At 50.3% G+C, this 12,007-nt stretch overlaps 1 protein-coding gene across 1 annotated transcript in view; it reads left to right on the forward strand.

Annotated features, from left to right (window-relative positions):
- Positions 1 to 2,783: 2,783 nt before the first annotated feature.
- FANCA (FA complementation group A) overlaps positions 2,784 to 12,007 on the forward strand; it is a 32,140-nt gene continuing 22,916 nt past the window's right edge. Inside the window, exons 1-11 of the mRNA XM_066327318.1 lie at positions 2,784 to 2,930; positions 3,215 to 3,331; positions 4,187 to 4,259; positions 4,414 to 4,556; positions 4,854 to 4,949; positions 6,593 to 6,666; positions 7,639 to 7,754; positions 8,153 to 8,235; positions 8,659 to 8,692; positions 10,972 to 11,038; positions 11,714 to 11,826. Coding sequence (XP_066183415.1) covers positions 2,784 to 2,930; positions 3,215 to 3,331; positions 4,187 to 4,259; positions 4,414 to 4,556; positions 4,854 to 4,949; positions 6,593 to 6,666; positions 7,639 to 7,754; positions 8,153 to 8,235; positions 8,659 to 8,692; positions 10,972 to 11,038; positions 11,714 to 11,826 — 1,063 coding nt within the window. The remainder of the gene's footprint in view (positions 2,931 to 3,214; positions 3,332 to 4,186; positions 4,260 to 4,413; positions 4,557 to 4,853; positions 4,950 to 6,592; positions 6,667 to 7,638; positions 7,755 to 8,152; positions 8,236 to 8,658; positions 8,693 to 10,971; positions 11,039 to 11,713; positions 11,827 to 12,007) is intronic.

Here is a 12,007-nt window from a genome sequence, read left to right on the forward strand (position 1 = left end):
GTCTCGGCTCCATTAACCAATGAGCATAAACTGGGATCAATCCCAGAGCTGTGCTGGCAGGCCTGGGACAGGGACAGAGCTGACACACAGCTGATCATCTGTCCCACATGGCCACAGCTGCTCCAGGGCTGGAGATGTCTGTCAAAGAGCCAGGGATGGAGCAGAAAAACCCTTCAGCGCCCATCCTGGAGAACCTGAACAGTGCCAGCTCCATCTTTGGGGAAGAAACTGGGATGATGGAGCTGGGCCACTGGGAAACACAGCCCTGCATGGTGCCCTGGGCTTTGAGAAAGGGGAGAAGGGATATGGGTGATCCAAGGTGTCCGTGCATCCCCGGGAATGCTCAAATGCACCGTGGGCAGGTTGGGACCATGTTGCAGGGAGTTAGGAGCTTCATTTCCAGCTGGATCCACGCGGGATCCAGTACAGCTGCAGCCGTGGCCGCGGAGCCGATATCTGGGTGTGAATTGAGAGGTTTGAATGCCCCGTTTGCCCTGTAGTCAGCGTGTTTGGAGGCGAGGGGAAAGCCGCCGGTGCTGCCCAGCGGAGCGGGGCCGTGCCGTGCCGTGCCGGGCCGTGCTGTGCCGGGCCGTGCCGGGCCGTGCCGTGCCGTGCCGTGCCGTGCCGGGCCGTGCCGTGCCGTGCCGTGCCGTGCCGTGCCAGGCCGTGCCGTGCCGTGCCGTGCCGTGCCGTGCCGTGCCGTGCCGGGCCGTGCCGGGCCGTGCTGTGCCGGGCCGTGCCGGGCCGTGCCGGGCCGTGCCGTGCCGGGCCGTGCCGTGCCGTGCCGGGCCGTGCCGGCTGCCAGCTTTCCAGCGCCTCGGGACACAGCCGGGGCGGCACCGTCGGGGATGGGAGAGGGAGGACGTGCGGCGTTTGAAGGAAAACCCACCCTGCAGGATTCATGGGAAGGCATTTGCATGATAAAGCACGGAGCCCTTTGCTTTGGGTAAATCTGTAATTAATACGGAATCGGGGTGTAATTAAAAGCTACCGGCATGGAAAACTCAAACAGAAGCCAAGCGTGTGTGTGTGTGTGTGTATAGATGAGGGAAATAGAATTGAAGCCGAAAGAAATTAGGGGGGAAAGAAAGATGAAGTGTTTGGAAAATGGTGACGGGGCACAGTGGGAGGGTTGGAATTCCTGGCTCCTGCAGTGTGGAAGCAGGATAAGGTGGGGAGCTGGGCTGGAGGGCAGACAGAGCCCTTCCCCAGCCACCTGCGGCAGGGCTGTGCCCCTGTTTCCTCGTGGATAATCCATTCCCATGGTCTCAGCTCTCACATGCAAAAAGATTCCTCACAAAGCCACGGAAACCTGGGATGAGTGCAGGGAGCACCTGTGGGCTGGATGTGCCTCTCCTGCTGCTTTCCCTTCATGTTGCAACAAACTGGGAACATGGAAGGAGAGAACCTCTTCAAACGGAGCAGTTTGTCCTGCTGTATGCTGGCCTCGGATGTGGCCGGTGTTTGAGGGGGGACACTCTGAGAGACACCTTGGGGACATTTGTGACCACTCTAGAGGAGTTTGAAACACCCTTGGGGATGTCAGGGATACCTTGGGGACACCGTGAGGACCTTCAGGTCACCCTTGGAAACTCCCTGAAGACCTTGAAGGCATTGCAAGGACCTTGGGAACACCCTTGGGGACCCTGGGAATAAACTCCAGGAGCACTCTGGAATGCTGAGCTCCCAGACAGATGCCTGCTGGGGCCGGTTGTGATGGGACATCCCAAAATCTGGAGCTGACACAAGCTTGCAGATGGCATTGGGGGTTAAAGCGACCCAGGAATGTATTATTCTCCAAGGTTTCCAGACTTGGTGGGATCCCATGGCACTGTCCATGCTGCCGGGAAGTTCTCCCTGGCTCGTGGCATCATGTGCTGCTGACTCACACCCTGCCTGCCCAATAAACCTCAATAAACCCTCCACGGCCAATCCCAGCAGGAGCTGCTTCCTGATGGTGGACACACCCTGGGGACTTCATCTTTCCATAAACAGTCACTGCTGCTGCTCCAGGCTGTGGTGGCCAACAGCAGCAGTTCATCGTCAGGACGGATCTGATAAGAGGGAAAAATCCGTCTGGCAATTCTGCTCTGCTCCTTGAGAAACTTTGCAGCCATTCTGGACCTAAAGAGATCTGAGGAAAAAAAGAGAGAGAGGGGTTTTGAATATGGGCGTGGAGTGCCAGGACAAGGGGGAATGGGTTCCCACTGCCACAGGGCAGGGATAGATGAGATATTGGGAGGAGGGCAGGCCCTGGCACAGGTGCCCAGGGAAACTGTGGCTGCCCCTGGAGCCCTGGCAGTGTCCAAGGCCAGGCTGGATGGGGCTTGGAGCAGCCTGGGACAGTGGAAGGTGTCCCTGCCCATGGCAGGGGGCAGAACAGAATGAGCTTTGTGATCTTCCAGCACAAACCATACCCTTCCAATCCCAGCCATTCCGTCATTCCATGACTTATTCTCCCAGAAATGCTGGTGATTCTTCCCTTTGGAAATTCCGGCCGCTCTCGTCCCCTTCCCTGGGTGGGATCAGGGGCAGCAGCATCCTCACGGCTCAGAAGTGCCAGGATCGGAGTTCCCTACCGTGTCCCGCACACTCACGGTGCCCGATCCCCCGTGTCCCCCTATGTTCCCCCGTGTCCCCTCGTGTCCCCCCCGTGTCCCCCCGCCGCCTCTCCCCGCCCTTCCCAACATGGCGGCTCTCCTCCCCTCCGCCACTACCAAGATGGCGTCAGGGGCGGGACCGCGCCGCGCCTCCAACCAATGGGCAGAGGCGGCGGGGTGGGAATGACCACGCCCACTCGAGCCTTCCAGCCAATCGGCGAGGGGGGCTCGGCCTGCGGCAGCCAATGGCGGCGCGGGCTGGTGTGGCGGGAAGCGGCGGCCCGCGATGGCGGGCGCGGGCGGGAGGAGCTGGCGGGATCTGCTCGGTACGTGAGGGCTGAGGAGGGGACGGCGGGCCTGAATGTCCCCTCTCTGCCTTCTCTCTACCTGCACACAGCCCTCTGCCTGCCCCCGTGTCCCGCTCCGTACACTCTCCTCTGCCTTCCTCAAAGCCCCCGTGTCCCGGTACCCGACATCTGTCCCCGTACATCCCCCTCTCGCTGCCCTCATGTCCCCCGTATGTTTTCCTCACAGCCCCGCTTTACCCTCGCCCGCCAGCGGCAGGGAGCGGGCGGTGATGTCGGGGTGCCCTGGTTTGGTCAATAAACCCAAAGTTCTCAGCAGGGAGAAGCAGGAAGAGGAAAAGCCCCTTTGGGAGCCAAGCGGAGCTCCAGGAAGCGGCTCTGAAGCTGCTGGATCACCACCAGAACCTGGGTGACCTCCTCCTGGAGGTAGGAACGGGACAGTTCAGGGTGTCGTGGTCCGGCTGGGATAGTGGGACATCCCAGCTGGAGGGGTGCCGCTGGTCAATGGAGCCAATGCCCCAGAAACACAATTTTCCAGGATACACGGAAAGAAAAACCAACAGTGTAGGAGTAAGGTGAAGCTGAAAGATTTTTACGCCTTTTCCATCAATGCTTTGCAGACTGAAAATGGTTAAGCATGGTTTGGATTTGGGACAAAAGTAAATCCAGTACATTTTCCGTGTCAGAACTGGCTTCTTCTGAGTTTAAGGAGGACAATTCAGGTTTTTCTCTGAATTACCAACCACGTCTCACTGACATGAGTCTTCCTGACAGCCTTATCTTGAGCCACTGTTGTGATTCTCCTGTGTTCTCCCTCTCCTCACACTGAATTTACAGCTACAAAAGATAATGCAAATATCTCCCGTGGTTCAGGATCTCTCTTTCTCTAGAGAATATTTCCCTTTATATAAAGAAAAAAGAGGATTTAACTGGAAAATGGTCCAGCATTTGGACATGCTTCATCATGTTTCAAATATTTATGTCCTCGTGGCTTCACAGAAAGGACTTGAAATATAAGGATCATAGAAATTCTGTTCCTGGTGCTGCTGCTGAGCTGTTTGGTCCCTGGAGATGAGGAACTTTGACCTGTATCTCTTTTTTTTTTTTTTCGCCTGAACTGACAGTAACTAAACACACATCTCTTGTAAAGTGAAATCTGTGCTTTTCCACTCCCACGTGGGAGCTCTGTGCCAGTTTCTCTTCAGTCACTCCATCAGGGCAGGGATAGGTAAATGTGTGTGACAGCCATCTGAGAGTTTTATGGTTTTATTTGGTTTCCAGGTGGGAGATTCAGCCAAGCCAGGTGTGAAGGATGGGGCACAGCACCAGGGAGTGTCACCAGAGTCATTTATAGGTGAGCATCTACCAGGCCACACGCGGGGAAGGATTTTTACTCCATATTGAATTTTTGCCTTATGCACCACCCCAGTTTTAGTTTTTTTTTTCATTATTTTGGTCTTGTTTCTTGCCTGGTGATGACAGTCTTTTGCTTTGCTGTTTTGTTTTAGTCTCTGTTCTGCAGGAACAGGCCTCAAAGCTGGGTGTGCCCACAGCGACCTTGGCAGCCAAAAATGCTGTGGCCAAGGTGGAGTGGATCTGCCAGGATTCTGCCAGCCCCTCCAGAGCCCCACTGCTGAGCTCTGAGCAGAGAGTAAGGGGAAAGCTTTATCTTTAATTTATCAACAAAATAGCACTGCTAGGTTTGACTTTAAGCCCAGTTCATCTGCTCTGATTAAGCCCCAAACAAGAGTGGACAATTATTCACTGAGGTGTTCGATTTGCTTGCAGAAGTACAAGATATATCAAAGAGAGGTTTAGGCCTTTCCCTTGAATTCTCTCCATCATTTGACCCTCTAAAAAGCAGGACAAAGCAACTTTTTTTTTTTTTTTTGAGAGTGTGTTATTCACAAAGAGAGTTATTTCTGCTTCATTTCTGGGGTGATGCCAGAAGAGGTTGTCCTGCTTGCTTCAGACTGTGAAGGATTTGCTGGCAAACAACATGTTCTGTCGCTCCCTCTTCTGTCAAGAAATGTGGAAAATGAAGGTGAGAACTCATGGAGAAACACTGTGGTGTTACAGACCTTGAGGTTTCATCCATGGGATGTGGCATCTCTGAGTTCCTGAGGATGCCTGGTTTTCCTGACCTTCCAAAGGCATGAGCTGAATTACAGATGGTGGTGTTTTTTGGTTGTTTTGTTTATTTTATTTGGGAACTTCTTTGTCTCTGCTGTGGGATTTGCTTTTTCAACTCTGTCGAGGTTTGGAATTATTCGAATTATTGGAAACTACCACAAAAAGATCATTGACAGCACCGTGGTGATCAGGTGCTGGTTTTGGGGTGCTCTCCACCTCCAATGCAGAAACTCCCAGCTGACTGTGGGGTGACACAGTCCCAGAGCCCTTCACGTGCTCTGTCAGCAATATTCCAAGTGTCTTTGCCATCCTGTTCCTCTGCTTTGTTTACCTGGGAGTCGTGATAAGACAAAGTGAGGTCACAGACAAAGAAACCAGATAGCAGATAACAGCTTGTGCTGCCTCACAAATGGGATGTCTTGATTTCATTTGGGTGTATTTTGTGGAGACAAGTGGTGCTGTGAGTGGAGTTAAGGGCTTTTTGTGAGTGGGACAGTTGTGATTCCTCTCTGCTCTCATGGGAAAGGAGGGAAAGGCTGATCTGGGCAGATAAAGGGCTGTGCTCTGGTCTCAAATATCCGCTCCTGAGCTGAAAATAGAACCTGTGTGTTTCACAGGCTGATTAAGATCTGCTGGTCCTGGGGCAGACATGGGGATAAGCGAGAGATAACTCTGTAACTGAGGGTGTTACAGTAAGAATTAGGTTGTGAAGACAAAGTATATGGGCGAGTTTGGGGTCAGGGTATGAGGCAGCTGCTGATCTTTGGAGAAAGCTCCCTGAGGCTTTGGCTTTTCCCTGTGCCCAAGGCTCCCAAATGCCTCTTCCTTCTCGAGGTGGGAAGGTTTGTGAAGGCATTGGCTCTGCCTGGAATGCTCAGGAGCTGCTGCTGCACCTTTCCCCTGCCATGTGCACCCTGCAGGGCTGTTTGGCTGGCTGTTTGCTCTCCTGGGTGTGCTGTTCTGGGCAGGAGCTGGAAGGCTTGTTACAAGGCAGCAAGTTGACCCACACAGGAGTGGTACCTGGTGCCTGGTGCAGAGTTTTGTTAATTTTTCCTTTGTGTCCATCAGCCTTTCTGCCTGGCTGATTGAAGTCTCTCTTCCTGTAGTCTCCTGCAATCCCAGCTCTATTGGGATATGGGTTTGACAGTGGCAACCTTGTTCCACTAATCAACAATTAATAGACTAAAAGACAATTCTTAAATCTGGATCTGTATTAAGAAGACCTGAAACTCAGGTTCAGGTTTCCTGGGATATCCCTGCTCCTTTAAATCTTCAGAATCAGCATTATTCCAGAGGAAAAAGATGAATATATTGATTTCTTGTCCACAAAAATTTAAAATTATGATGGCTCTACAACCTTAAACCACCCCAAATCCCTAGGAAACATAATCTTTCATCACCAGGTATTTCCTGTGTTGTCCATTTTAAATCTTAACAACCTCTGGATAGTCGGAATAAACAGAACTGGGCTTTTATTTTTCACGTATCATTAGCAATAGGCAAATGTTAACTGCACAGTGCAGGCTGTGACCTGATGGTGACACATCTCCTCAGGAGCCCCCGGTGCTGGAGGCCGTGTGGCACCTGCACAGTGGTGACATCGTTGGCCTGGCAGAGCTGCTGGAGAGGTGAGCAGGGCTCTGGGGGTTTGCAGATGGAGCTAATCTCCTAAAGCCTATTGAAACCTAATCAGGGATTAGTCATGAGTATTCTGGACTGAGGATATAGTCAGGTGCTGGCAAGGGATCAGATTAGCAGGATTTAGGAGCTGCTGTGGGTTTGGGGGGTTACTCTGGGGTAATTAGCCCAGTTTAGCTGTGGTGGCTGCTTGGTGTCCACCAGCTGGGCTCCAGAAAAAGTCTGGCTCTGCAGGAGGTGGGTGCTTCCATCTTCACAAAATCTTAGACTTTTTCAGTCTGGCAGAGTTCATGTCCAGAGAATTGTTACTCTGAGAATTTGGGGTTTTGGTTTTTTGCCTCCCAACAAGTGTCCAAGACCAAGTTGGGCAGGGTTTGGAGCAACCTGGTCTAGTGAAAAGTGTCCCTGCCCAAGCAGGGGATGAAACAAGATAAATATTAAGGTCCCTTTGAACCCAAACCATTCCATTATTCCGTGACACAGAACTAACAACTCACCCATTTGTGAAGTTCAGGTTGTCTCCTTGTTATGTCAAAGGAATGTCCTAGTGATCTTCTAGGCTTCTGGTATTGGCTTTCTTGTTTGTTCACAGGCAATTTAAGGGAACCAAAGACGTAGATTAAGAATTTAATTTCTTTTTTTTGAGCATTTTCATCCAAGTGTCTTAGAAGCTGGAACTGAAATTCTTGTTAGCAGTGTCTTCTCAATGGAAACTTTCATATCAGGGATGAGGAAATACTTAGATGCACAATTTCACACACATTTTTTCCTTTGCAGGTGTGTGTGTCGCAGGATCTTTTTGTAAAGCAAATAATATAAAAAGCAACTGCTTGTAAAGAAAATGTGCTGGTCCAAATTAAATAAACGAAGTGGCACATTTAGGGTAGAGTGCACAGGGGGAGAGAGCCAAGCCTTACAGAAAGCAGGAGGGATTGAGCTGAAGGTGTTTTTGTGTGTTGCAGGAGCCCAGCAGGCCCAGCAGCAGTGGAGTGGCTCTGCAGCAGCCTCTGTGACCTCTGTGAGCAGGTTGGGGACATCCCCTGTGGGGACACGGAGCTGGCACGGAGAATTCTCTCAGGCAAGGCCCTGGGCTGGGTGCAGGGCAGAGATGTAACAGCACAGGCCTCACTTTGTGTTTCCTTACCTCATTTCTCTGGGGAATACATTTTTTATATATGTTCGGCAAATTTAGCGAATTTTCTCCCTTCGAAAATGAATTTGAATTTTTTCCATCCCTTGGATGTACAGCCCCTCTGAGTTCTGCAGAGGTCACGGAGCATAACTGCAAATTCTTTAGACTTTATAATCCTTGAAGTTCTGGATTCTTTCCCCTGGGAATAATTTTACTCCAAGGCAGTAAATGATTGCTGCTGAGTAGAGGCTTTTCAGAGACTGGTGGGACAGGTGGGAGGGGAAGGAGCAGGTGACCTGTGTGCAAAGGGGAGTCTGGAACACCAATTCCTTCTTGATTTGCAGACTTTGCCATCGTGTTTCTTCAGCATGGCTTTGAGCAGGCTTCAGAGCTGGGGAGGAAGGTCGAATCCAAGAAGGTTGCCTGTGTAAGGACAAAATTAACCTGGTTGCAAATGGTGCTTTAATAAAGCAATTCCAATTATCTCTGGCTCTTGCTGACTATAAATAATTCAGAGTTGGAGCTGCAAGGAGAGGGTGGTGGTACAGGTGCTGGATTTGGGGAAATGGTGAAACCAGAGCTGAGACTTTTTGTGTGGAGAATTGCTCCAATGTGGCACATCAAAGGGTTTTCAAAAAACTTCCTTTCACCTGGATTCTTGGGTCTTCCATTTGAGTGTGAGACATGGAATGCTGTAAGGTTGGAAAATGCTGCCCTTCTGTCTATTTTATCTGTTCTATTGCAGAGCCTTAAGTCAAAGTGAAGCTTTAAGAGGGACAAAACTCTTTGAGCTGCATTGAACTGCAGCTCTTTAAAACTCTAAATCCCTTAATTTGTTGATTTTGAACAGATCTGCAGTGCTGTCTTACAGAGAATGCTGGCATGTAAGTACTGCTGTGATCCCAGCTTTGTGCAGCCTCTGCTGTTTCCAAGACTTCTATTCCTTGCTCACTGCTGAATCCCCAAGGAGAAATCCTTTGCCTGGCTGCTTTGTCTGTGCTGTTGTGCATAATGTTTATGTCACTGATTTTATTTGCCTCTGCTTTCTCTGTGGTTCTCCTAAAGTGTCTCCAGACACTGCAAATAATTTCTTGCTACTTTTTTTTTTCTGCTCCCAGCTGTAACATCATACAGATACCTAACCCAATTTCCTGATTTTTAACAGGTTTTCTTGGAAGCAGGTGGAGCACAGAGGTTAGGCCAGGCTCAGTTTTGCTGCTGAGGTTTTCTTTTCTGCCTAGTAAATTAAACTTTAAATTGACAGCGGTATGAGCCATTTTGCTGACTCACCGTTTGGATTTGCAGGCTAATGTTTTCTGAAACCTCTATTTTTGTGCTGAGCAAAGACATCTGGTGTAGGTGTGTAGTCTTTAAACACCAATGTTCATGAACTGCAACGTGCCTGCCCTGGCCTGAGCTGCCCTGGTGCCACTGCTCAGGGCTCAAGGCGGCAGCGCCTGATTTACCAGCAAATCCTGACGCAGAGAGACTAAACACACTCACACGGGGGTTATTTCTGTCCTGTGTCACAGCTGAGCCTCACGGGGAGATGCTGTACCTGCTGTTGTCACGTTCCTTACACCCCTCCTGTGTCCCACACCCCTGGTTGGTGTCACCTGACTGTGCAGCTGCTGTCACTCCTGTCTCCTTAGTGACGGCGCTTCCCTGCTTTCTTCGCTGGCATGTTTCCCTGCTGCTGCAGAGGCTGCTGCTGCTCTCTGCCTGCTGTAAGGTGACCCCAGCCCAGGCCACACCACCTCCCCTCCATCCCTGTGGGCACTGCCAGCCCCATCCCTTGCCCCAGGTCTCCCAGGGAGCACTGTCTGTATACACAGAAATGCCTCACGGACCTTGTGAGTTCTTCTAAAAAAGGGAAAGCTGCAAGAGAAGCTGCTTTATTATTTAATACGTATGAATCTCATCTCAGGTGGCCCTTTAACGGTTGCAAACCAACCCTTCTCGAGAGAGGAGTGGGGATTTTGGAGGAGGAGGAGCAAGCTGTTGGCAGGCAGACAGGAGCCTGCATCCTGCTCTTCATTTGCCCTTCCCCGTTTGCGCAGCCTGCGCTGCCACACTCACAGCCTGAATGCTGCAAAACTCATTTCAGGAGCTTTATATAAGGCATTTTATTAGTCCATACTTTTGGGTCACCTTTGGGGAGGGGGGGGGTTTCACTTCATTAATCTTCGGAGAACATTAGGATATTTAATGTGAAAGAATTCCCTATTACTGCAGACCTTGAGAGGAGGAGAAGGACAGGCTGGGAGTAGCACGGGAGCAGTGTGCTCACTGTGATGATTTGGCAGTGTTGAACTGCTGTGCCTGAAGATAAGCTGAGTTTATCTCCTTTGCTTTATTCTCCCCTACTTAACCTTAGAGTATTCCTCAGCAGGAGAGGAGAGTGTTACATCCTAAAGCTGTGGTGGCATGTGAGGGATGTCTGGTCCTTGCTTCGCTGCCCCTGCTCAGTAAATTTTCTTTTCAGGGTTTTATTTTTTTTTTTTCCCCTTAGCGAAATGAATACACAAAGCAAGCTCCTTTAACAGTTGAGAGAGGAAGGTTTTCAAGGCGGGGTGGCACAAAGCAGAAGTGCTGCAGCAGCAGACTGCAAAGCAAAGGGTTTCCCAGTCTGTGGGCTGATCGTCAAGACAACGGCGCTGCGCAAGCTGCCAACCTGTTTGATCTCTCCCCGTCGTTTTGGGGGCAGATCGAGCTTTTGAAGGAATTCCTGATCTGCAAATGCCACGTTACAAACGCCTGGCCCTCCCCCAGGCTGCTCGTTGTTAGGACCGTGTTTTGCGGGGTGGATAATTCAGTTTGTACAAAGCCCTGCCTCCAGACAGGCTTCACCATGATCACAGTGCATTAGGGCTGGGTTTGGAAATGAAATACCCATTTGTATGCATTTTTAGATGGCTTCGTTATCAGCACGTTCTTTGGAATGTTTTTAAATTGGTTCAAGGTCAGTGGTAATAGTTTCTGAGTCTCTGTGTCACTTTGGAAAAAATCTGGGAAGAATTTAGCTGCTGAGTGGCTTCTGCACGTTTCCCTAGCGAGGTCACCTTTATGAAGGGGCACCAATTGCTCATTCCTGTTAGTTCCCATGTGGGGTTTAGTGTCACAGTTCTTTTCTCACTGGGTTTTTGTGTGTTTTGGGGTCCAGGGGTGCTGGATGCTGTTGGTAAAGAGAAGCAGGAGGACGTTTCCATGGTGCAAGCTGTGAGGTTCTGGTAAGAAACCTTCCAAACAGTGTCAGGAGGAGGCTTTTACCCACTGTTGCACTTCTTACTGAAATAGGAGGAATGTTGTGGGGTGCTTTTTCCTTATTTACATACCCCACATCCCTCCCAGTGCTACTTGTGCCTGGTATTCTCCTCTAATAAAATATGTGTAGACAAAAGTGCTTGTAAAAAAGATAAGGGCCAGGTGGAAAAGTGGGTTCTGGCAGTGCTGGAGCCAACCCTGGACCTCCCTCTTGTCATGCCAGAAATTCCCCATCGAGTTTTCTCACTGCTTCTGAGCAGAAGCACCTGGAAAATGAAATTATCTCCGATTTCTGCTTCCAAATTTGTTTTATTTAACTGCTTTGTACATGTCACCCTCAGCCTCGTGCAGGGATACCCCTTAGAGTCACACTTGTAAATCTGATGGCTACGTAGTTTTGAGTAACCATGAGTTGTTGTGGGTTTTTTTAATACATACAAAAAGCATATATTTGTGGCAATTTGAGAAGAATGTAGATGTAAAATAAAAATCAGTCATTCACCCTAAGCTGCACCTGCTTGTTCCTATTACATCAGCAGCCGGTGGATCATAATTGATTAGTACCTGGCTGATCATATTTAATCAGCACCTGGCTGATCACCTGGCAGCTATTGTTCCTGGTATTTCCTTGTCCTCTGCAGGCTGAATGTGTTCAATGTGTCACTTTATGGAAGTGTGGCTCACCCGGATTCCTTGAGGCAGTTTTTCAGACACACCCTGACCGAGGTCCTCACCTACAACCCCGTGCTGAAAGGTGGGAATGGGCAGGGATAGGTGTCTCCTGGTGTCTCCAGGTGTGTCCAGAGCTCTGTCCCACACTGAGTGGGGCCCAGCCTGGAGGACCAAGAGCCAGAGCAGCCTCCAGGCTTCTTAGTTCCTTCCTGGAATCAGTAGAAGCAGGATGGCAAATCAGGCAAAGTCATCTGAGGATCATA

This window comes from Sylvia atricapilla, chromosome 12 (assembly GCF_009819655.1).
Source record: "Sylvia atricapilla isolate bSylAtr1 chromosome 12, bSylAtr1.pri, whole genome shotgun sequence".
Lineage (NCBI taxonomy): Eukaryota > Metazoa > Chordata > Aves > Passeriformes > Sylviidae > Sylvia > Sylvia atricapilla.